We start from the raw sequence: 26,378 nt of genomic DNA, 5'->3' as shown, positions 1-26,378 counted from the left end.
ACTCTTGTCCCAGTCTGACTTTGGGCTCACAGGAGAAAACTACCTTCCTAAGTAACAACTCAGAAAAGGAGCCCGTGAAAGGCACAAAGGTGTTTGTTTACTAGTACATATAGCTCAAGAAGAAATGGGGGAAGGCAGGAAGGCCACCTACCTTTGCTCTCAGAATGAGGCTCCTCTAATTCCTCAAATGGGTGCTGGGTCAGGAAAGCCTGAGCGGATTCCAGCACGGAGTAGATATAGGGACCTTTAGACTTGACTTCCTCCATAAAGGCCTGTGAAGGTTTGCAGTCAAAAGGAAAAGAAAGCCTTTCAATGACTTCAATTTTACGCCATGATCAACAACCTCTCTTCTTTTTAAAATTTTTTTATTTTATAATTCAATTTAATTTTACATATCAGCAATAGATTCCCCTGTCCTCCCCCCTCCCGCCTTCCCCCCAGCCCACCCCCTATTCCCATCTCCTCCAGGGAAAAGACTCCCCTGGGGATTCAGCTCAACCTGGTAGATTCAGTCCAGGCAGGTCCAGTCCCCTCCTCCCAGGCTGAGCCAAGTGTCCCTGCATAAGCCCCAGGTTCCAAACAGCCAGCTCATGCACTAAGGACAGGTCCTGGTCCCACTGCCTGGGGGCCTCCCAAACAGTTCAAGCTAATCAACCATCTCACTTATCCAGAGGGCCTGATCCAGTTGGGGGCTCCTCAGCCATTGGTTCATAGTTCATGTGTTTCCATTCGTTTGGCTATTTGTCCCTGTGCTTTTTCCAATCTTTCTTCTTAAGGAAAGTTGATCCTGTGGCATTACTAGGGATTTCAGGGTTACCCAGGGAGGGAAAAACATCAGTCCTCCCTATAGGCAGAAAATAACTCTAATGCTAGAAAGTCTATTTAGTGTGCAATGAGTCTGGCTATGCCATAAAGTAGAAGAAACATTGTAGAGTAGATCTTAGCTTTCTGGAAGACTCAATGTGACACCAGCCTGGGTTTTATAATTAGCTTGAGTTCAGTCTGAACTCTTTACTAAGTTTGAGGCCAGTCAAACCCATGTAGTAAAAACTTGGCTCAAAAACAAAACAAAAGAGAACAAAACAAAGAGATATTGGTCATTTTCTGATTATAGAGGTGATGTCACAGAAATATTTAAAAGTTCAGAAAAGTATAAATTAAAAATATAAATTAAAACTAAATGAAAAATTATAGAGAATTACAAAATGAAAGAGAATTACAGTTTTATCACCTAGAGTTAAACACTGTTAACGTTTTGGTATATTTCCTCCCTGTGCCATTTCTGTATACACACACACACACACACACACACACACACACACACACACACACACACATCTATATACATCTTCATGGAACTGAGATCCATAGTTTTATATTTTGCATTTTAAACATCATATTAAGTTCAGTTGTCCATAGTCTCCTTATAAATCAAGGCAGGGTTTTAAATTGGATGACGAGCCTTGGCTCACGCTGTGGAGTGCAAGCCCCAGATGAGGAGGACTGCATACCCTGACCTACCGCTTTAGGTATCTGAGTAAACTGAGGGCCTGTCTGTCAGGGTACCGTGAAAGCGTGTTTCCTGCTGAGGGGCTCCACGCCACCCCTCCAGGAGTCTAACCTACCGCATGCGTCTCCACGGCACCCCTCCAGGAGTCTAACCTACCGCATGCGTCTCCACGGCACCCCTCCAGGAGTCTAACCTACCGCATGCGTCTCCACGGCACCCCTCCAGGAGTCTAACCTACCGCATGCGTCTCCTTCTCCTGTTGTACCAGGGCCACATCCCCTTGCAGGGGCAGTTGAGCTGACAACTCCTCATCCTTTCGGCTGAGCCAGTCAATGATCTCTTGGAGCGGGAGCTGAAGTTTTCCGCTGTGGTCTGAGAAGGCCTCCAGGCGAGCGCTGTAAGACCAGTGATCCAATCACTTTCTAAATAACAAAATCTACTCTTCCTTTAATATGCAAATATACTTTAATATACAAAACGGACTCAAAGGAACTGCTCTAGCTGCAGTGGAAGGAGACCCGGGAGCCGCTCCTCCTTGTGTCTACTGATGAATGTTCCCAGCACAGGTGTGTAGTATTTAAAACAGTGGTTGGGAGCTATCCTATATTAAAACGGTTGAAAACATCTTGGTCACTTCAGCTGCATGTCCAGCAGCATGCCAGGAAGGGTAAGAAACTGAGCAAGGGCATTAAGGGTGACAGCAGTCTGGCTCCCCTCTTGCCCTGGCAGAATACAAATCACATCATTCTGCTCAGCCAGGTAGGATGCTCTGCCCAGGAGAGGGTACAGTTGGTGGGAAGGGCAGGGTGGACGGTTGAATATGAGCACAAACCCGAGCAAGGCTCTACACAAATCTCAGCCCAAAGGGACTCAAAAGATGGCAAAAACATCGGTTGGAAATACAGAAGAAAACATGTATTATATAATCACATGTCTGTTTGCCCCGACTCCCAAATGAAGTATGAGCTAAGGTCTAACAGTAGGAAGTTGGAGGCTGGTCAAGGCCTGATATGCAGATATTAATCCCATTCCTCTTAGTTGGCGCTAACAACTATCTCTGCCCACTGCTTCCCTATACCTGGAAAAAAAAAAGCTTTTTCTAAATTACGGTGTCAACTAGTTCTTACAACAATCTTATGGGGTGGGCATTATCATTTCCAAAGATCAGTTTGTTCAGGACGACAGACTCAGGCGACTGACACAGATCTGTGATTTGAAACAGGCTTTTCGGGCACGGCAGGCTGCTTTCTCTCAGCTTTTCTACACTGTCTCATCTCATCACAGACCCCCAGAAGCCCCGAGTTTGGGCTAAGAATGAGACACACACAGCAGGGCAGAAAGAAAACAACAGAGAGAAGCCGCCTTTGGGCTCTTACTGAGTTGCATCTACCCGAGGTGACAACCCATGGATGGGAATAGAGGACATCAAAATATGCGACTGGGCTGGGGACGCAGGCCGCCTGGGAGAGCACTTGCCTAGCATGCATGAAGTTTGAGTTCCAGGATCACATAAACTGGACGTGGTGGCCTATGCCTGCAATCCACGTTCTCAGGAGGGGGAAACAGGAGGGTCAGAAGTTCTGGGTCCTCAGCTATATAGTGACTTTAAGGACAGTCTGGGATACGTGAGACCCTGTATCTAAATAAATAAATAAAACAAAATACAAGAAAGGGATGGGAGTATGCAGATGAAACGCTCCAAGGCTGGACAGTCATGAGGAAGAGGAGGAGGGGGACGACTGCTTCATTTTGATTTGCATACCAGCACTTTTAAGTTTAGAAAGCACTTTTCCTTGTTATTTGGATGTTGGTGACACTGTGAGGTAGGGAGGAGAGGCTTTATTTATTCCTCCTCTTTTCATCTTCTTAAAAAACTAAAGAACGGTATTTGTGTATCATCCTTGCGCAGGGGCCATGCTAATCTTCTCTGTATCGTTCCAATTTTAGTCTATGTGCCGCCGAAGCGAACGAGGCCGGGCAATGGTGGCGCACGCTTTTAATCCCAGCACTCGGGAGGCAGAGGCAGGCGGATCTCTGTGAGTTCGAGGCCAGCCTGGTCTCCAAACCTAAAGAACGAAGCCAGGTGTAGTAGTGCTCGCCAATAAGCCTAGCACTGGAAAGGCAAAGAAGAGTTGATTCCAAGGTTCAAGGCCAGCCTGCACTCTATAGAGAATGCCGAGCCAGCCTGAGCTACAATCTCAGGACAAAATCAAACCGAGTGGAAGCTAAAATTCGGAGAACTCGAGCAACTTATCCAAGATGACACAACTACCTACAACAGGTTAAGACAGAAATGGCCTTACTAACCCAGGGTTCTTCCTCTGTGCCCGAGAAAGATGGAGAGAAGTAGATAGTGAGGCTGACTGGGGGGCACACAAACTACAGCAACAAAAGGGGCCAATACTGTCCCAGCCAATCCCTAAAGTAACTTTTTCTAGGGGTTAGTCCTTACCGCAAGTTATGAGACTTCTTTTTTATTTCATTCCAACACAGATTCATGGCTGATGGTTCCAGGGGGCCAATGGCTCCAACAGACCCGTTCAAGAGCTTTGGACTTAGGCAGGGATTCCCGGCACCATCCCAAGGAGGTGCAGGGATGGTGACCGCAGCTCTAACCTGGACAGAAACACAAAATGTCTGTGGTCTCTGGACTTCTCCATGCCCTCTTCTATGCTAAGTGTGGGACAGGAGTGAACAAGACGAGAGAAAGGCTGATCCCAGGGTCCAGAAATCCTAGCCTATTTTGTGCGGGTGCATATTCAAGGGGGGAGCTGCAGTAGGACTCTACAGACCCACTCGCTGGAAGCTCGTCTCTTGGAACGGGCAAAGAAGTGCAGAGTACTGCTTCCTTCGTGATAACCCTCCCACCCTCTGTTAGAAATTTTGCCAGGATGACTGTGCAAATGGGACCCTGCATTCAATAAGAAGCTGGTGGGATTTGTCCAAACATGAACAATCATAGCATTCAAACTGAGCTGTAGACTCAATCCACAGGGGCTCACACTTTACCCAGCCTTCTAGAAAATACAGCTGAGGGCCTGCCCCACAAAGATTCAGAGAAGAGGCAGCTAAGGCAAAGGAAGTGATCCGTTCCCTACATCCTACTTTCCAATGGATCTAGGCCGTTCAGGTCACCTTCCCCCAGTTTTAATCCACACTTCAAATCACAGTCAGGAAGCCTGGAAATCTTCCTAAGGGTCATGAAGGTGAACGTGGACTGAGAAAGATAAAAGGAACATTCTGGATTTTGCACTAAAAAGGATTCTGACTTAAGTTGGCAGCCAAGAAGCCCAGTCTTGAAGCTTGCCAAACTGTAGCTTGGGTTCTCAGTCTCATACTCTACTGTTGCTGTCCTGGGCACTGGTGAGACCCTGTGAGAGTATTGTTGGGTCTAGGGTATAGTTGACCAAATCACCCATTATGAGCATAGTGCTGGAAATACCCAGGCAGGGGGCAGTATAGGGTGGAGGGAGGGAGTTGGAGGAGGGAATCTCTGTCTGAGCTGATCCACCCTACCCATGGAGACTCTCCTGTTTGCCCACAGGTCTACCTGCATCTTACCAACTAGCTAGCCCTCCTAGAGGCTGGGACTCCTCGATTCTCCTCTCTGTCTTAAAATGATACTTTTTTTTGATTATTTAGTAATTTCTTTTTTATTATTATTAAGAGATTTTCTATTCATTTTACATACCAACCACAGATTCCCCCTCCTCCCTCCTCCCACCCCCCAGCCTTTCCCCTCAACCCACCCCCCATTCCCACCTCCTCCGAGGCAAGGTCTCCCCTGGGGAGTCAGCAGAGTCTGGTCCATTCAGCTGAGGGAGACTCTCCAGGCAATTTAGGATACCAACCATCACAGTAAAACTACAGCTCATGACCACAGCGTGAAAGGAAAGTGAGGAGCTGCCAAGTTCTGGGCAACAACCTGAGAACTCAGCCCCCCTGTAGCCTGTGTGCTGACCCTACCTGTGCTGCCTGAGGAGTCCATGGCAGGACCTGGGAGTTCCATGATTTTCCCTCAGCAGGAGTCCAGACCCCGTGTCTGGTGAGTGCAGACAGGCAGAATCCTGAGGAGCTCTGAGCAACCCCACTCAGGGAGACTGGGCAGAGCTAAGCCAGGCCAGGAGGCGGGATAGGGGATGGGGGGGGGGGCTGCTACCCTGTTTGTTTACTGACCCCCCAGGAATCTGGAGGGGGCGGCCATGTCAGAGTCTACCCAGTGAATCAGCGCTTTGTTGTGGGGAATTCCGGCTCGCTCCCAGGCTGGCAAGGGTAGCAGGAGTGGGACTGGGCATTCCATGGGGCTGAGGAGTGGTGTGGAGAGGGCAGTCCTGTTGACTAACTTCCCCTCTCTGAGGAAGACACAAAGCACTTACTGCCTCCAGGCCCGGCCCTGCTCTGAAGTGGACACAAAGATAAGACAACTTGAGCAATAAACTTTTGGAAGGCAGTTTCTCCAAGGACTGATGGAAGATGAGCTTGGGAAATAAGCCTTGCTCCCAACTAAGTGAGCGTCTTCAGAAGCAGTGAGGAGTGTGTTCGGCACCTGGGGACAGGGTCATGGAATGTCTGCATTGGGAAGCTGGGGTAGCAGAATCCCTCTGCATTTGGTCATCTTCCATGAGTGCAGAGACCAGAAGATTCACCGGAGGCCACTATTAAAATAAGGGAGTGTTTTGCCCTGCCTTTGAGAGGTAGAGGGAGAGCCATAACTGACAGACCTCTGTACCCTGAGGACAAACTGATGGGCTCTGGGCATCCCTTTGAGCCTCTATAACAGAGGAAGAGAGGACAATGAAATGTAGCAGTTCCATGAAGATAGCCAGGGATGGAGACACCCCTGTGCCAGCCTGGGCTATACTGGGTGGGACTGAGGGAAGCCCTTTCCATTAAGCCGCTGACTGCGGGGCCGAGCCGCTACTGGTAATGATCACTAGTTTCTCTCTTTAGTAGACTTGCCTGGAAAAAGGTTAACATTCCCGAGCTCAGCCCCCACCCCTGAGCACTTTCGGAAAACACTATGTTTATACCAAAAAGCGTTCTGTTCCCACCCTTATTTGTCTCCCACAGTCTTCTAGGCTTTCCACAGTTCCACATTGTTTCCATGCTGAGGTCCACCTACAGGAATAGTTGCAACAGCTGCCTGACCCTTTCTAGAGGCCTGAGCGGAGCCAACTGGGATGGCTGGAGGACCGTAGGGATGATGAGCCAAGAGTGGGGAGTAGCTCCAGTTACAGGCATTGCTTGTGTTAGGATAATTGGGCTAAAGCCAGTGTCACAAAGTCCTTTGGACTGGGAATGCCCCTGAGTTGGAAACAGCCCCTTGTGACCCCGCCGTGACCAAGCCGGCCTGGCTGTGCTCTGGGGAGGAACACACAATGAGCTGGGCGCCATCGGTGTTCGCCTTTCATCCTCTTCAGCCCTCTCTCTTCTTAGCTTCCTAATCACCATCCGGCCGGCTCCCACGTTGTTCTCGAGAGCCCTGCTCTCCTCTCATTTCCCCTCTGAAGAGGGCCAAGGACATTTCGTAGGCAAATCATGAAGAGGAATTGTTTTCTTTCCCTTCCCGTATCAGTTGCTTTCCCGTTCTGTTTGTGTGTGTGTGTGTGTGTGTGTGTGTGTGTGTGTGTGTGTGTGTGTGTGTAAGATGTTTGCTGCTCACACCCCATCCACAGAATTCTCTACCCATACCTTGAACCCTTGAGACAATAATAGTGCAGGAAGGAAGAAAAAACACATGCAATCAGGAAAGAAAGACTGCCCTATGCCATTCACAATCACACACTGCTGCCCCTACGTGCTCTGCCCATGTAGGGAAGCTTGTTGGGTGTGGCGAGGCAATGGGCAAATGAAGCCATTTGGAAAGACTCAGGCTTCTCAATACCTCAACACTGTGAGAGCCGCACTCCAAGCAAGAGGCAGATTACTGGACAACTCTAAACTGACCCTGGCTTTGAAAATATATTAGAGGCAGAAATGTTTCTCTGGCTAAATGCCAAAAAAAAACTGATCCTCATTCTTGTCTGGATCTTGACTTTTCCTTCTTTAGCTTTTCCCAAATGATTTCCCTAACACCTGTATTCTCACTCTGTTGCTTTGCGCCCTCTCTCCCATCTCCCTACAGACTGACCTGCTGTCTGTGCCCCTAGAAATGACTCAGCACAGCAGTCTGTCTGTGACTCTCCGTGATATACTGTACTTCCTCATGCCCCACAGTCTCTAGACCCCAAAGCAGTGCAGGGAAATCCAGAGTGCACCCATGTCTCCCTCTTTTCCAGACAGCTTCCCCTGGACCTCCTTCCTCATTGTAAGGAAAGGAGGGTTCTCTCTCTAGATTACTACTTCTCACCCACCCACCAATATACAGAAACAGAGACAGACAGACAGACACGCCACCACCGCTGCCGCCGCCGCCACCACCACTATCATCACCATACTCCTAGGGGAGAAGAGAAAATTCTAAGCTGGGCTGAGCCAGGAGCTGCAAGGAAGACTAGGGACTTGAGATGATGAGCCAATGGAGAGAGAAACCAGAAGAATATAAAGTACACTAGGCAGAAGCCAAGGCTGTGGAAGGACCTCACTTTGCTCTAAGCCATGCACTGAAGAATCATGCTCTTTTGGGACCTCCCCAGACCTGTAACCCCCAGAAGGTTAACATGGGATTGGTCCTCATTAGACATAATAGGCCTTTGGATTACCTAACCTGACAACTTTCTCTGCAGTATGTCCCCCATTAACTACCTCATGACTGATAAGGAATGGGCTGCAGGAGGCTCCGCTATCTAAGGGTTTTTATTTACACGAGTTTCCTTGCACCTTAGGAAGTATAGGTATCATATATGTTCAAACAGATCCCACATCCAGTCTTTTCACACAGGCCTTCCTTTTACTAATGGACGCTTACCTGAGGCTGGGGACAGCTGTTTCTGAGGCTGCTGCTGTGATGAAACCTGTCAGCAGCATGCCACTCATGACATCGTGGGAGGGTGTAAGGGCATCCCTGCATGACCAAAGGTCGCATCAGAACCAAGGCTCATGGAGGGTGAGGACTGGCAGTCGACCAACTGTTGAGCATCAAGCACCTGGAAGAGTAATAAGGAGAGATTTAGAGACAAGACTAGACCAAGCCAATGAAGTCAGCACATCCGAACAGCTGTATGGACCAGCTAACTATGCAGAAAAGCATTCACAGATAACTGACCTATGCAATAGTTCTTCCCAGGCTACTGTGTTCCATAAAAGATTAATTACTAGCCAAGGAAGTATTGTTGGATGTATAATATAGGATGTAGTATAGGATGCTTTGTGCTAAAGACACAAAGATGAATTACTATGAGATAGGTTGGAGACGGAGCTAGGTAAGTTAGTAATTACAATAAAATACTTAAGTGTCGAATACTATAATTAAGGTTAGACTAGGTTAGGGAAGCACAAAGTGTATCCAAGACCACCCAGACTCGGAGAGACTGCATTTGAGGGCCTAGGGAGATGGCTCAGTCAGTTCAGTGCCTGCTACATAAGCATGAGGACTTTAATTTGATCCCCAGAACACACACTTAAAAAAAAAGTTGGGCCTGGTAGTGTGTGCTTATAATCCTAACACTGGGGAGGGGATACAGGCACTTGGCTAGCCAGCCTAGCATACTTACTGAGCTCTGGGCCAATGAAACACTGTCTCAAAAAAAAACAAAGCGGCTCCTGAGGTTGACCTCCAGCTTCCATACAAATGTGTACACAAATGCGTATGCTCCTGCACATACACATGCACCCACCTGCAAGCACACACACATGAACACACACACATACATGCACACACACACACACACACACACACACACACACACACACACACACACGCTACAAAGACAATGCATTTGAGATGGGCATTGGAGGCAGAGTTTGCCCATGCAGAAAAGGGGAGAAAGGGAGACAGGCAATAATGGTTGACCCACCTACTTTAAAGGCTGATGTCACAAAACGGCTAAGCATACTCAGGTAACAGTGAGTTCAGTATAGAAGACACAGAAGGAAAAGGCAGTGTCTGCTTCAAGGAGTTCACATACAGAGAAACAGGGTGGATAGACCATAAAGTATATGCATTAATACTCGAAATAGTGATGGGATGGAGTGAAGAAATAGATGAGGACAAGGTGAATTCTTCCTGGTCGTGTCAAGAAAATTTCTCTAAAGAAAATGTACTTCAGATGAATCCTGAAAGATAAGTGGGATTGCATTAAGTAGAAAAGATAAAACGAAAAAGAATTCTCCAAACTGCACATAAAAATAAGTGTAGTGTGAGCAAAGAACAAGATAGGGGCCTGATTGGGTCATGTCCTGAATGGCAAACAAAAGAGTCTAGCTTTTCTCTTGTAGACAAGAAGGAGGCACTGAAGATTTTAAGCAGGAGAGTGACATGGCCAGATTTTTCTCTGCTTGCCTTGTGTGGTGATTCTCCCAGGGGAAGAACACGCTGAGAAACTAGTATATAATAAATAGGTAGGCAGGATACATGAGCAGACAGCAAGCTTTGAGGTACATTGAAGGGGGAAAATGTTTGGGACTCCGTGGCCAATTGGATGTGAAAGGTGAGGGAGCAGAAGGAGTCAAAATTTCTAATTTGGGAGCTAGGTGGGCAACTTTGCCAAGAGCAAGAGCAGGAATACAGGAAAAAGAACACATTTGGTGTGGTAAGAGGTGAGGGTAATGTTATATAATGTGCAAGGCTGGAGACATTTAGCTTTACACATCAGGACTGATGATCTTTGAAAAGGATATATATGAACAAAAAAATAGATGTACAAATCAAATGATGGCTTAATAAATGTATACACCAAGAAGATAAGCAACAAGGATGATGCTTGCAAATGATAAAGGTGACTTCTTTCAATGTGTGGCCAAAACAAACCTTCCTCCAAAGGAGAAGAAACCATAATCTTGGATTCCTGGTGGTGATAATTCAATAGTGACCATTTTTAGACTCTATTCCACTGGTTCCCAACATTTTACACATAAGGGTCCCTTCCTAAGATGAAAAAGAGCCTCACTTCACCCACTCGCACCCACAATAGTAGCTGTACTTTTAGAACTTACAGAATGGGAAAAACACATAACACATTTAGACATCTGTAGACTCCACGCATCAAGTACCCTTTTCTTCAAGGGTCCATGGTCCCAAGATGAAGGACTATTACGGATTCTGGTGTGTTTGTAGTGTGAAGAACACTTTGTTACAGCTAAAAATTCCTGGCAATTACACAGCTACACAGCTTTCTACCCACAAAGAGATTCCCCGAAAAAGATTCCCCTAATCAAATACCAACAGAAAAAGATCAGTCACTCAGATAAAATATAATGTATCGGACTGGATGTGGTGGTGTAGCCTTTAATCCCATCACTCAGGAGGAAGAGACAGGCAGATCTCTAAAGAGTGAAGGGCAGTCTGATCTACATAGTGAGTTCCAGTTCAAATGCTTTTGTTTTTGTTGAATTCACAAGTAATTCATGTTCTTAAAATTCAAAATATTTTTCTATGGTGCTAGCAATTGAATCTGGGGACTTGTGCATACGAGGTAAACTCAATACCGCTGAAGCACATTTCTAGCCCTTAAAACCTTTTTCATTTAAAATGTATTTATTTACTTACTTACTTGTAGTGCTGGGGACAGGGCCCAGGGACTTTCGAATGCTAGGCAAGAGCTTTACCACTGAGCTGTATCTTCAACTGGAAAATGTGAACTAAGCCATAGACGGAACTGAAAATAACTGCCATGTTATCACAACCCAGAGATAACCACCCTTAACAGATGTAAAGATGTAGTACCTTGTCTTTGAAAAAGAAATACGGGTAAGTTCCAGGTGATTTGGGAGACAAGAAAGTGGTTGCACGTGACCAGGAGAAGCAGAGTCAGAATAACTAAAAATAGACTATTTCAAAGAGAGAAGAGGAAGAGCTTTGGAAATTCACGAAGGTGCTAATAGTGACGCAGCGAAAGCGCAGAGTACTCTAAACTGAACAAGCTTCGGCCATGTGGTTCTCTGCCGAGGGGAAGGGAAGGGAAGGGAAGCCCATCCCAAAGCACTTTGCTTTCTCCTCTCTGCCGTGTCCTAGGGAATTAAGCCCTCCAAAGAAGGCTGTTCAATCAAAATATCGCCAAGTAAAATTGAAGAGATGCAGACAACAGATGTGCAAATTTAATCACAGAAACCCAAAAGAGCACAGCTCCTCAGTTACCGAATTAAAAGATAAAGGAAATGGGTAAATGCTAGGTAAAAATTTCCAAAGTTCAAGACTAACGATGATCAATGACCCCAAAGAGGCTACAAATTAGCACATGACCCTCATCTAAGACCTAGGTAAGAAAGTCAGTAACATGGAGGAAAAATTCAGCAAGGAAGTTGAGATTTTGAAAACAGGAGAATATAGAATAGAAACATCAGAAAAAGGGCTGATGAGAAATCTCAATCCTGAGGGCACAAAAGAAAACAAATTTCATGACAGGAATAGATGAACAAAGGAAAATAAAAGAATCAACTGTGACCAACAGAGTAAACCAGCAAACCTCTAATACTAATAAAAGATAAAGAAAAGAGCAAATGACAATTAAACTAACAAAAAAAGTGATAGGAATTAATTTTTAAAAATCTCTCAATAATAACCTGAAATGTAAGTGACCTCAGCTCTTCAACAAAGAGATGCGGAATAGCTGGCTGGATTAAAATACTGTATCTAGTTGTGTTATCAAGAAACAAAGTGGTAAAGACACACACTGAGCATCAGAAGTGAATGGAAGCTGAAAACACACTGGCATAGCGGCCTGACGATGCAGATTTCAAATGAAGTTAGGAGAGAAAAGACATACATAATAATAAAGAGGCTCTAACAATCCTAAATACACATGCATAAATATTGAGGCTTCCAACTTCAAAAAACAAACACTAATGTGCATAGGTCACATGGATCTTGATATAATAATAGTGGGTGATTTCAGTACTCTACTCTCCCCAAGATATGGCTTCTAAACAAACAAACAATTTTTTTTAAATGAACAGTTAGCCATTAGGGAAATTCTAATGAAAACTACTTTGCCATTTCATCTCAACGTCTACCAGAAAGGGGACCAGCAAAAGGACTGGGTGGAGGCAATGAGGGAGGAATATAAATTAGAATAAAATATAGTGACGCATAGAAAAATACCATAATGAAACTCATTACCTTGCCAGCTAATTTTAAAATTTAATTAAATGTTGTTGTTGCTTGTTTTTGAGACAGGGCTTTTATATGTAGCCCAAGCTAGTTTAGACCTTGTATCTCTCCTGCCTCTGCCTCCAGTGTGCTGAGATTACTGGTATGTGCCATCAGGCCTGGCTGTCAACTAAAATGAAGTCACCATATGCTATCATTTCTATCCTGCTTCGTTCACTTACCACATCATGGCCAAATTATAATGTCATTATTCCTCTAAAACATGCTCTCTCTCTCTCTCTCTCTCTCTCTCTCTCTCTCTCTCTCTCTCTCTCTCTCTCTCTCTCTGTGTGTGTGTGTGTGTGTGTGTGTGTGTGTGTGTGTGTGATGCTTGTGAAGGGTCCAGGAATATAGGAATAAAAAGTTATAAGTTTAAGAGATGGAAGCTAACAGCTCTCAGCTCTGTCAGCAAATAGGGATTAACCTTTAACTAGGCCTTTCTTTGTTTTAGATGGGCAGCTCTGTCAGCAACCCAAATGTTAGCTTTTATGGTGTAGGTTTTTTGTTTGTTTGTTTGTTTGAGACAGGGTTTCTCTGTGTAGTTTTGGTGCCTGTCCTGGATCTCGATCTATAGACCAGGCTGGCCTCGAACTCACAGAGATCCACCTGGCTATGCCTCCCAAGTGCTGAGATTAAAGGCATGCGCCACCGCTGCCCGGCAAATGTTAGTTTTTTACGATGGCTCTCTGCAGCCCTGGGGTTAGCTATTCTCCCTACCACTTACAGTCCTACCACTGATAACTGCCGTAAACCAAATTTAACTTTTAATGAGTTCTACGTGACAACCTGCTCTGCATTGTTTCGTATTCTCCCTGCTATGGGAACCCAGCTATGTCAGGAAGGGTTGCATGTTTTGGGCAAACATCAATTAGCTGTGTCAGGAAAGACTGCAGGGTATACAAATATCAATTAGCTGGAACCCTCTAAAACCTTGTTAATGGAAAATTGTAAATCCTAAAATGCAATTTGTCTCTAAAAGTTTAACTTCCAAACTGTAAAAATTCTTTTGTCCATGCCTAATACTCACCCCTTAGTATAAAAAGGGGCTCATAACCCACTTCCAGTTACCACAGTCTCAGAATCCTGAACTCTGGCTGTGGTCTCAACTAGATGACAAGCCTTTTGTGCCCCACAGTGATTTCTTGGAATAAAGTTTGCTTCTGATTTTAGACTTCAGTGATCTGAACCCCATTATTTTGCACATTCCCCCTAGACCCAACACTTGGAATTGAACCCAGGGCCTCACACATACTACATAAACAAGCACTGTACCTCTAAACTGTGTCAAATCAAATCAAAACATGATTTCTGATAACTGCAAAGAGTGCTGTGGTTGAGGTCTTTAGCTCTGGCATCAGACTAGACCCAGAAGTCAACATTCTTTAACCTACCAACAGTGTGGCCTGGAATACCCTTACCTCTTGGAGCATCAGGGCTCTGGTCTGCAAAATGGAGATAAGAATTATACTGACCTTATGGAATTGTCCTAATTATCAAAGTTAATCTTCAATGTACACAATTTAGCATACTCCCTAGCAACAGGACATGGCTGAGTTTGCTATAATCATTGTCGCACACTATTTCACTGAATTGATATACCAAAATTTATCTTAACAGTTGGACATATTATTTATAGTTTTCTGCTTTAGAAGTCAAATCACAATTAACAACCTTGTGCATAATTATGATTATCAGTATAATAATGTCCTGAAAGGGGGAATTCCTGGAATAAAGATTTTAAAAATGTTTCAGGCTTATGACACGTATATTTAAAGCATACTAGAAAAAAGTTACATTGGGTTTATACTATCTCCAGCAATGTATGAGAGTGTCAACTTGGTCAAATTGGTGAGCAAAAAATGGTATCTTGTTGATTACTTTGCATTTCTGTAATTACTAGAAATGTGGACCCTCCACACATATTCCAGGAGTCATTTGAATTTCTTCTTTTGGGAACTATTTTGAGAGTAACTTCTTACCAAATATAGCGGCACTTGTCTTTAATGCCAGCATTTGGGAAGCAGAGGCAGGAAGACTACCACAAGTTCAAGGCCAGCCTTTTCTACATAGCAAGAGCCCAGGCAACCAGGCCTATGGTGTGAAATCCTGGCTCCCAAAACCAGAGCAACACAACAGAATTCTTTACAGATTAATGCGTTCCTTCTTATTCTTCTGCTAGCCTGTCACCAGACAAGACTAAGATAAACGAAAGAATAAAAAAAATTCATCCCTTTCAGGTCATGGTGGCGCACGCCTTTAATTCCAGTGCCCAAAAGACAGAGGCAGGTGGCTATCTGTGAGTTCAAGGCCATCCTGGTCTACAGAGTGAGTTCCAGGACAACACAAAGAAACCCTGTCTCAATAAACAAAACAAAACAATTAATCCCTTCTGTTCCCAGTATTAGGACCCTCTGTTTTCGACGTTTGTTCTATGACCTTACGTCATTTCACCTCTCTAAGCCTTATTTTTTAGATTTATTGTTCATTGTCAATTTCATACATGTATATAATGTATTTTGATCATATTTACTCCCCCATTACCCTCCCTCCTCTCCCTCCAGCTCATCCTCTTCTTCCCAACAAATTCTCCTACTCTTGCGTCTTTTGTTTTGTTGTGTTGTGTTGTTTGGAGGACCTCACTGAGTTTAATTAGGGTATCTGCATAAACAAGTCTATTTACTGGGGCATGGGCAACTAACCAGTGGCCACACCGCTGAAGACAATGACTCCCTTTACCCCCAGGAACCATTAACTGCCAATCATAACTCCTCCAGGATGGTCGGGGCCTCCCAAGCCCCTCCTCCACCCAGGATTAAAAGTTGAAGGGCCCCATCTTTTGCAGGCCTTGTGTGGGTAAGCACAGCTGCTGTGAGTTCATGAGCACGATGGTTTAGGACTTATTTTGCTAAGCTGTCAAATATAAGTATTTAAGATTGGCGGCCATCAAAACACTATTATTCCCACTCTTTGTACAGCATGAACTTGAAGCCTGCTAAACTGTCTTTCAAGATCGTCTGCACGTAAGGCAGGCACTGTGGTCCATGCCTAGAACCGCAGCAATTAGGAGGCAGAGAGAGAGGATGGTGATTTCAGTCATTCTCCAGGACATAGCAGTTGATGCCAGCCTGGGACAAGTGAGACTCTGCCTCAGACAAAGAAAGAAACAAAAGCAAGCAAGCAAAGAAAAACAGTTTTTTTAAGAATAATTTGGCAAGATTGCCCCGAGCCAAAATTACAATTTCATTTTCAGGTGAACAAGCTGAAACATAACTGAACCCTATCCAGGGCCCTTGATTTCTGGGCCAGTGCTTTGCTCTACGGTGTGTGTGTGTGTGTGTGTGTGTGTGTGTGTGTGTGTGTGTGTGTGTGTGTGTGTAACTGGGGATTCAGTTTCATGCATGCTAGGCTAGTGCTCTACCACTGAGCTACACCCCTAGCCATTTTCATTTTTGAGACAGAGTGTTTATCAGACTGACCTTGAAACTGAGATCTTTCTGCCTCAGCATCCTAAGTAGCTGAAATTATAAGCATGTGCCACTGTACACAGCCAAAACGTATTTTCATACAGTAAAAAACAAGAAGTAAACTAAGATTGTTCATCTTCATGTTTTGCTCACAAAAACATGAAACATGCCCTTATATTTGCATTAAATTATCTCTTGGAAGTATATACGATAATTTGTTCCCTTTGGAGAAGGGAAAGGAATGGCTATCACAGAGAAATTCTCTTCCACTTTGGGACTTTCTCCCTTTAAAAAAAAGCAGTGTACTTATTACAAAAGTACATTGAGCATCTACGTAAAATGTATTGAACTATTATAAGTACATCCCCATATATTGAATTATTGTAAGTACATCCCCATATAATTACAGACCAGGCTGAAAAGTAAATCTCACATCATCAATAGGAAATATGGATTTTTATTTAGTTGTATGTGTATGAGTGTCTGCCTGCATATATGTATGTGTACCATGTGTGTACCATTGAGGTCAGAAGAGGATGTCAGATCCCCTGGAACTGGAGTTACAGACTGTTGTAAGCTCCATATGGGCCGGGTGGTGGTGGCGCACTTTAATCCCAGTACTCAGGAGGCTGAGGCAGATGGATTTCTTTGAGTTCGAGGCCAGCCTGGTCTAAAGTGACTTCCAGGACAGCCAGGGCTGTTACACAGAGAAGCCCTGTCTCAAAAAACAAAAACAAAAACAACAACAAAACAAACAAATAAACAAGCAAAAACAAAAAAAGGCTCCATGTGGGTACTGGGAACTGAACCCAGGTCCTCTGTAAGATAAACAAGTGCTCTTAACTGTTGAACCACTTGTCCAGCTTAGAAATATGGATCTTAGACTCAGTATTTGCTTGTACTTTTTGAATTTTAAGCACGGAAATACAATAAGCATTTAAAAGCAGCCGTTTTCTCCTTTCTCCCCACTCTTAAGATGCCATGGAGGTCTGTGACGATAGTGTTAACTGTCAGCTTGACAGAATCTAGAGTCACCTGGCAGGCAGGTGAGAATTCTCTAGATTAAGACAAGGCTCTGGGAATGTCTGTGAGGGGTTGCCTTCATTGTGTTAACCAGTGTAAAAAAGACCTATTTGAGCTGGGGGAGGGCCCACTGCCTGTGCGGAGAATCTTGGACTGAATAAAATGGAGAAGGAGAGCTGAGAGTGTCTGATGGTGGAGGTGGTATGACAAGCCCCTTCAGGCTCTCTTGACTTCCCTGCTGCCTTATCAGGGTCTCTAGTGCTCTGAGAAAGCACTGCGACCAAAGGCAATATGGGAAGGAAACGGTTCATTTAGGTTACATAGCCTGAATCACAGCCCACCAGGAGAAGCCAAAGCAGGAACCTGGTGCAGAGGCCATGGAGGGGTGCTGCTTACTGGCTTGCTCATCATGGCTTGCTCAGCCTGCTTTCTTATAGAACCCAGGACCACCAGTCCATCTATAATGGGCTGGGCCCATCCACATCAATTATTAATCAAGAAAATGCCCTATAGACCTTCCTATAGGCAATCTGATGGGGGAATTTTCTCAGTTAGGATTCTTTCTTTCCAGATAAATTTAGGTTCCTGTCAAGTTGACAAAAACTAACCGACACTCTTACACCATGATGTAATACCTGAACTGTGAGCTAAAACAAACCCCTTCTGTTGTGTTTTAAAAACGGTGGGAAGGAGTCACACCATACAACAGGGCCCATGTAGGAGGTTTATTGAGGAGAAAGGGAGGGAGAGAAGGGCAGAGAAGGAGGCAGGAGCTGGTCCCTGGGGACGAGAAAGGGAAAGAGAAGATGGGAGGTGGGCAAGGCCCGCCTTTTATAAGGAAACATGATGTGCAAATGTGCACAGGGGTGCTCTTAGTGGCTGCAGCTGAGGGATTTCCTGTCAGGACCCCAAGGGCGGGCCAGTACAGATGCCTGAATGCTAACACTTTCTCTTTCAAATATCAAGTATTTGTTGAAAGAGTCATCTGTTTTCATTACGTGTCTCCGTGTAGGCATGTGCAGGGCACAGTTATTGAATCCCCTGGAACTGGAGTTACAGGTAGTTGTAAGTCACCTGATGTGGGTGCTGGGAATTGAACTTGGATCTTTTGGAAGAGGAGCAAGTGCTCTTAACCACTGAGCCATCTCTCTAGTCTCTGTACAAGTATTTATCACAGCAACAGGAAAAGAACTAAAAGAAGGTCTTCAGTTGTTTTGTGGAAAAAATGATGTGGTAGTTTTTCCATAGCTAAATGAACAACAGTAGTTAAAATCTTCTGACCAGGCACGGTGGTGCATACCTGTAAATCAGGAGTCTGGCCGGGTGATGGTGGCCCACGCCTTTAATCCCAGCACTTGGGAGGCAGAGGCAGGTGGATCTCTGTGAGTTCAAGGCCAGCCTGGTCTCCAAAGTAGTTCCAGGACAGCCAGGGCAGTTAAACAGAGAAACCCTGTCTTGAAAAAAAAGAAAAAAAAAAACCTGAAGAGTCTGCCACAGGAGGATATGGGTCTAAGGACAGCCTGGACTACACAGAGAGACCTTGTCTCAAGAGAAAATAATCTACCAAATTCCACATTACATATAATCAAATTATATATTATATATCATATATATGCATTAATTAAATGTTAACATATATAATCCTCACAACAACCCCATAAAACAGTCGTTAATGTCTTCAACATGCAATGAGAAAACAGGCACACAGACAGAAAGTAACTTGGTCAATCATACTGAAGCCATGTGGCAAAGAGCTGAAATCTGGACTTGGGCAGTTCTGTCCAAGAACGCCATTTCTTCACCGTTCCATGATGTTGTCTTTGTAAACTCTAGAACCCACACTATGGGGGACTGTTGTCGCCGGTGTCCTAGCAAGCAAAGAAGGGGACCTGGTTGGGAAGATGAAGGGATTAGAGGAAAGAGGGAGGGGAATGAGAGAGAGAGACAGAGACAGAGAGAGACAGAGAGAGAGACACAGAGAGAGTTTGAGATCTAGATACATTATGCACATGTATGAGAACATCATAAATTAGACACACGTATGTACACATAACAATAATTTAAAAATGAGACTGTCAACTTGAGAGTGGGGAACAGAGGATGGGTTCCAGGGAGAGAAGTTAGAAGGAGCTGGAGGGAGGCAAGGGAGGAAAGAAAGTGATGTAATTCTATTTCAATTTAAAACAGTCTTTTAGGCTGGGCGTGGTAGCACGCACCTTCAATCCCAGCATTCAAGAGGCAGAAGCAGATGGATCTCTGTGAGTTTGGGGCCAACCTGATCTCCATAGTGAATTCCAGGACAGCTACTACTATGTAGAGAAACTCTGTCTTAAAAACTAAAAACAGCCGGGCGGTGGTGGCGCACGCCTTTAATCCCAGCACTCAGGAGGCAGAGCCAGGCGGATCTCTGTGAGTTCGAGGCCAGCCTGGTCTACAAAGTGAATTCCAGGAAAGGCACAAAACTACAGAGAAACCCTGTCTCGAAAAACCAAAAAAAAAAAAAAAAAAAAACTAAAAACAGAAAACAAAACCATTATTTTAAACAATTTTAAATTGTATTTAGTTCACAGTGTTAGAAGCTATGAATTCAAATGAACAGCGTGACTCGCATTCAGGGGCCTTCGCATCTCTCTGTGTGTACATACCCTCTTCTCCTCCCTAATAATGCCAGTAGGATCCAGGCATTATGGCTCCACCCTAATGATCTAAACTAATCACTTTCCAAAGCGGTGGTATTGTTTTTAATGCTTTATTAGTATATATTTATTTTTGCATAGTGTATGTACGTGTGTGCACAGGTACATAAATGTAACCTGCTGAGTATGTTTGTGTTGTTAGTGTGTATATGGTTTCAGGGCTGGCCACTCTGTGTTGGATATCCACTAAAGGGTCACATCCCTGGGAGAGGCTTATTTTCCTTCTAGTAGTCGTTAGTTGTCTGCAGTACTTTGTCCAGGGGTGGTAGCTACACTTATTTGTGGGTGTAAGGATAGGTTTAGACTGTAGTAAGGAATTATGCTGGTCTATCAATGTGGCAGTGGCAGATTCTTTTCCAAGGTCCATGACCTCACCAACCCCCAAAAGCTGGCTAGGTTTCCAGTACTGGGCGTGATTTCCCTCCTGTTGAGTGGGCCTCATCAAAGAAGCCTGTCTTTACAGCAATTGGAAACCATCACAGAAAAACAGAACCTGGACACAATACAGACAAATAAACTTTACACACACACACACACACACACACACACACACACACACACGCACGCACGCACGCAAAGGCAGAATGCAGTCAATCTGTCTGGGGTAGTATCAGGCTGACAAACCCTGCAAAGCACTTAACTGCCCTTTGCAGGACATCTTAGAAATAAATTTCTGAACTGACAAGCTTCTCAGTTTGAGCTCAGAGCTTTCTCAATATCTAGAGCTCAATCAATACTTTAAAATGAACAAACAACCTCCTTCCACCTAAAAGCTGACGGTTAGAAACTTGCACCACCGAGGGAGTTATAGAAGTAGACGAGGATGTCTGCTGTCATGTAATGTGAGAGAGCAAAACTGTACAATTGACTCAAATGTCCACCAACAGGGCACTGGTCAGTGGACTATGCCTGAGAGGAGGCACAGCATGATGGCTAAGGGCATAGGCCCAGAGCCAAAGTGTTCACCTCTGCATCTGGCTTTGCCACTTACTAGCAGAAATTGGCACAAGCTCCCTAACCTTACTGTACTTCAGCTGCTCTATCTATAAAACAGGGTAACAAAAAGACCTAAAATGTCTGCCTCCTCTTTTACTGCCACGCTGTCTAGTAGAAAAGCCCCATTGTGAGAGGGAAGGTGGTCATGCAATGTCACCTTGGACTGAGGAAGAGAAGTCTGTAGCCACGGGAAAGAGATCCGTATCTCATTGCCTTGTTGCAAGCAGTTAATTCATACATTCCGGGGTTTAGCAAAACTCAAATGCTTTCTAGTGCAGCCATTCATACAGGAATGTTACATGGCTGCTAAAAAGACATAGCTCTATATGCACTGACTTATCACATGCTATCTTAATGTGCTTTACATTGCTGTGGTAAACACCATAACCAAAAGCAACTTGGGGAGGAGAGGGTTTATTTCACCTCACAGCTTCTCACGAAGGGATCAGGGCAAGAACTCAGGGAAGGAACCTGGAGGCAGGAACTGATACAGAAGCCGTGGAGAAATACTGCTTCCGGGCTTGCTCCTCATGGCTTGCTCACCCTGCTCTCTTATACAGGACTCTCTGTCTAAGGGTGCACGGCCCACAGTGGGTTGGACCATCCCACATCAATCATTAATCAAGAAAATGCCCCACAGACTTGTTCATAGACCAGTCTCACAGCGGCACTTCCTCAGTGGAGGCTCCTTCTTCCAAGGTAACTCTAGCGTGTGTCAAGCTCACAACGCTAACCACCACAGATGCCAAACATATATTTTAGGTCAAAGAAAAACAACTGTTAGAGTGATATGCTTGGTAAAAGTCCATTTTTGTAAATGCATTTATAAATCTATGTGTGAATATGTGCAGAAAGAAAGCCTAGGCAAATATACACCAAACTGTTTATTGACCCTTCTGGGGAGCTGCATAAATGGAATTCTATTTTTTTCTTTACCTCCCACCCCATATTTTGACAATCCATTTATTATTCTTAGAAGGAAAAAATGCTTCAAGTTTTAAGGTGGACAAGTGTAGGGAAAAACAGAATGAGAAGTCTTCCTGAAGCTACGGACTCCTTGCCTCGGTCCAATTTGACACTGCATGACCATATTCCCTCCCACAGTGTGGCTTTTCTACTAGACAACATGGCCATAAGGAAGGAGGCACACATTAGGTATGTGGCTAAGGTCATTTCCAGAAGCACAGCTGAAGCCGAGTTCTTACTTCAGATGTACCTGACTCAATGAATAAAATAGAGAAACGCCAACTGTCAAACAGCAAGAGACCTGTGAGATCATCTGAGCAACCCCTTAATTGACAGCTGGAACCAAGCAAAGGTGTTCCTGAGATAAAACCTATCAAGCACTTTTGAGAAACAAAATTTATTTCTCATTCAAAAGCCTAGAGACACATCCTCATGGGTGAGAATTTTATTCTAAGAGCAATGAACTCAATACATTTCCTACCCTACTAGTGAGAATGTAGGGTAGAAGCGATTTTGAAGAGGGAATTTGACAATGTCTCTTAAAGATGCTGCTGCTCGCCGGGCAGTGGTAGCGCACGCCTTTAATCCCAGCACTCGGGAGGCAGAGGCAGGCAAATCTTTGTGAGTTCGAGGCCAGCCTGGTCTACAGAGCGAGATCCAGGAAAGGCACAAACCTACACAGAGAAACCCTGTCTCGAAAAACCAAAACCAAAACCAAAACAAAAACAAAAACAAAAAGATGCTGCTGCTCATATTTTGTGAGTGGACAATTCCACTCCAGATAATCTTCCTGACAGAAGCATTCACCTAAACTTAACTACCTAAGGATGAACACAGAGAAGCCCTGGTTGTCATAGCTCCACACTGGAGGTTGTCTGAACATCCACCAGTAGCAGAATGGGATAAATAAATTCTGCTTATGTTCACAAATATACATTATTGAAAAATGAGTGAATTAGAGCCACATATTACAACATGGATGGACTTCACAAGTATAAAAGTGACTATAAAAATAAGTTGTAGAATAATATATACATTGAAATAGAAACAGCAGTATGTTCTTTAAACACACATATGTACACACATATGAATATATATATATATATATATATATATATATATATATATATACAGAGAGAGAAATAGAGAAAGGATTAAAGTATGAATAAATGAAAGAAATAACAAACACTACATCCAGAATAGTGTCCACTGTGGAGGGTAGGAGCTTTAATTATGAAAGAATAGATTCTATTGGTAATGTCTTTCTTAACCTGGACATCATATTATTCTTTATGCTGTTTTGAATGTACAAAACATTTCAAAATACAGTGCTTTTAAAAATGCAACAAATGCCATGCTAAATGGAAAGTTGATCACTTTCGGATATAACAAGACACTAAACACAGTGTAATAAACATAGATATCACATTCAAAATTAGAAGATTATTCCTTAAAGCTTCTTCATTTTCCTGGGACAGGAGGGAACCCACTAGAGACCTAGCAGTTGGGTGTAGTCAGCTGGAAATCAGGAGATAATCTCTCAGCCACTCAGTAGCTGTAGGAAGGAGAGCAATTTTGTTAAACTCCTGGGTTTGCATGTTTAAAAAATACAGTGCCGGAGCAGACTGTCTTACAGATTTTTGTTTTCAGATGACTGCCTCCTTCAAGTTTTTCTTGTTTGTCTGGTTGGTTAATTGGTTAGTTAGCAGCAACTGCTAAACCCATCCCTATAAAATGCTCAAGGGTTTCCTATGTCAAAAAATATTCAGATTTATTCAAAGCAGTAATCCTCAGAGCCTTTAATATGGTTTATGTACATTGTCACTCTCCAAGAGGAAAATGCAGTTAAAAAGCATTTCGAAAACTTATTGCTGTACCCCCCCCACACACACACACACATACACACACTTTAAAACAGAATCTACTGATATTCTCCTACAACTGTTGCCCTAGAAGGATTTCCTTACCACTCTAGCTGTCAGTGTTTGGAATCCTTTGGAAGGACTAGTAAGATGGGGAAAGACACCTGCTGCCAAGCCTAAGGATCCGAGTTTGATCCCTGGGACCCGCATGATGGAAGGAGCAGAACTGACTTTTGCAGGTTGTCTGTCCTCTGACCTCCACAGGAGAGTGGTGGCACATGCCCTGTCTTTCACACGCTGGAGAGAACACTGTGACTGTGTACTGAAACATCCACTGAGTGGGTTTCTCTCAGTGAACGTCCTTGATCAGTTCGGAGGTGTAGCCTCTCTCTCAGGTATTATGGCCGATGGAACACCAGAAACTTGTGAGCATCTGCCATGGGAAGGCCTGTGTCCTAGATGTGCTCTTCCCATCTGCATCTTGGGTCTGTCCGAAGTTTGCTGCTTCAAGCCAAGCTCCCCTCCTTTAGGTGACAGCAGAGCTGAAAGATGTTCCTGGTGGGAGCTCAAAGCCACTCAGCTAGGGCCTAATCCAGAAGGTACAAGTCTCTTCCTATGTGCCTTTATCCCACATCAAGAGTTGGCAGGGATCAGCACTTCAAGGCAGAGAGACCTGCTCACCCAGGGAAGGAGCGGCTCCATCTTCCTTCAGGGACAGGACATTTACTTCAACTTCCAGCACTTAGATTCCTTAGACCCATCTCCCCACCCAAACCTCAGAAGAAGAATCTGCTGAGGTTTGTGGCTTCCACCAGACTTTCTTGGAGGTGACTTACTTGGGGGCCTTTAATTTAGAAATGAAGATTCCTTTGTAAAAGTATAGGTAGAGATTTTGAATGCCTTTGTTCTTTCAAACAATTGAAAAAGTGTGTTCTCTTCCTGAAAGCAAGCGCCATGCTCTCAATATCAGCTGATAGGAGATGCTCCTAAGATCTCTACTCCCCACCCCACCTGCTTGGAACCCATGAGATCTGTCCACCTATCAAAAGAAGGATAAACTGCATTTACCCATCCAGTCCCAGGCCCGTGTACCAGGTTGGGGCACTTAGCTTGAGGCTAGGGAGGCAGGCAGTGTAGAAGAAAATGGGGTGTTGGACTCTGGAGAAGTAAGCTCTTGTTTCAAATCACTCCAAACTATGCTCTGCAGAGGTAAAGGCTGCCTCCCTGTTACAGGAGGCAGAGAGGGAATCAGAAAACAGAACAGACAATGCAGGGAAACTGCATCAGGGAAAATGAAGGGGGTCAGGAAGTCAGTGCAGAGATGCCATGATTCCCTTCACCCCGGGGCCCCGAGGCCTGAGCCTGGTTCACTTCAGGGAAGAACTCCCATGTCCTCTCTGCTGGCCAGAATACTCATTTGCTCAGAAAATTGGAGGTCCGGTATTGCCTCTCTTCTCTTTCCACACATACTCCTTCCCTCTCACCAGTAAATCTACCCTTAGACAAAAAAGCATGTCACTGAAAAATCTAAGATAAATAAATAAACACCACATTTCTATCAAAGAAACAAACCGTGGACCTTCCTCTTATTCATCCTTTAGATCACAATTGCTCCAATTGGCTTGGGTTACTAGTCTTCAGAATCTTCTTTCTCCTTTATGAATTCAATCAGTGACTACTTCATTAGAAGCCTTTTTAATGCAAGTTTTCCCCCAATGGCACATGCAGGCAGACAAGAACAGGCATACAGACATCCCCTTAGACAGTGCTACCCCTGAAGCTTCCCTTCTTACCGCCAGCTGAACGAGGGCGAGGCTTGGAAATCATTTCTCTGTGGCCTACCTTCTGATTCCGTCAGGTCTGCGAAGCAGGCGGGTAGCTGGAGGCTGGGAGGCCCGGGCTAAGCTGCCTCTGTGAATCAGCAAAGAAGTCTCTGAGACAGGGATGCCGACAGCTGCTGTGTGCACACTCTCCCTCTGTCTCTCCCACCTCCCCGTCCTCCTTCTCCTCCTCCTCCTCCTCCCCTCTCGGTGCTGCTCTGTGTTGCTATGCGATCATCACCAGGACTGACAGCACCATTCCGACCTCCGGCAAAGATACCCTTGACTGGCCAGATGTAGAGAGAGCAAGGACAGTTTTATGAAAGTACCAGAGCCGTGGCAGCTCTCGGAGATTTCAATTCAGTGGAAGCAGAAGAGCAAAGCGGAAGAGCCTGAAAAGCAGAGGGAGAGAGGGGGAGAAGGAGGAGAGGCTTCCACTGGGAGGAGGAGACAAAAGAGCCCCGGAGATCAATACGAGCTGCTGAGCTGAGCAAAGTGTCTGGCCCCCAACTTCCACATATCCAGCCCAGAGCCAAAACCAACTTCGGAGCCAGCAGCTGGCAGGGGCCCCTCTGTAGCCAGTCCAGGATTCAATTTCTGTGCCGGGAGCTGAAACACTCCGCTCTAACAATTGTCATTGATACTCAAGGTACAGTCTGGGGCACAGCGCCGGCTGCCAGTGACCTCTGAGCTCTTGGAGTCACTCCCTCTTAGACCGTCAGTGTGTGAAACTTAACAAGTAAAGGAAAGAATAGGGACTTTGAATGATTTGAGAAAATACAGTTCCTTCCTGGCT

At 44.7% G+C, this 26,378-nt stretch overlaps 1 protein-coding gene and 1 pseudogene across 8 annotated transcripts in view; both read right to left on the bottom strand.

The window, feature by feature from the left end:
• The window catches only part of Drp2 (dystrophin related protein 2), a 52,085-nt gene extending 25,941 nt beyond the window's left edge, over nt 1-26,144 (bottom strand). The window contains exons 1-7 of one of the 8 annotated variants that reach the window (XM_052735616.1): nt 25,912-26,130; nt 25,556-25,673; nt 24,831-24,986; nt 8,418-8,595; nt 3,963-4,126; nt 1,749-1,905; nt 152-272 (exon numbers count right to left, since the gene is read on the bottom strand). In XM_052735616.1, the coding sequence (XP_052591576.1) occupies nt 152-272; nt 1,749-1,905; nt 3,963-4,126; nt 8,418-8,534 (559 nt within the window). In that variant the 5' untranslated portion in view covers nt 8,535-8,595; nt 24,831-24,986; nt 25,556-25,673; nt 25,912-26,130. Of the gene's footprint in view, nt 1-151; nt 273-1,625; nt 1,633-1,748; nt 1,906-3,962; nt 4,127-8,417; nt 8,596-24,830; nt 24,987-25,555; nt 25,890-25,911 lie in introns of those variants that run through there. The other 7 variants (XM_052735634.1, XM_052735577.1, XM_052735605.1 and 4 more) reach the window with 7 other exon arrangements.
• On the bottom strand, nt 3,379-3,479 carry LOC128118431 (uncharacterized; annotated as a pseudogene).
• Nucleotides 26,145-26,378: the final 234 nt, after the last annotated feature.

The sequence above is a fragment of the Peromyscus californicus genome, unplaced genomic scaffold (genome assembly GCF_007827085.1).
Source record: "Peromyscus californicus insignis strain IS unplaced genomic scaffold, ASM782708v3 Scaffold_10__1_contigs__length_136768540, whole genome shotgun sequence".
In the NCBI taxonomy this organism is placed as follows: Eukaryota; Metazoa; Chordata; class Mammalia; order Rodentia; family Cricetidae; genus Peromyscus; species Peromyscus californicus.
Note: the sequence above shows the minus strand (reverse complement) of the source record. Positions and strands in the feature narration are given on the sequence as shown.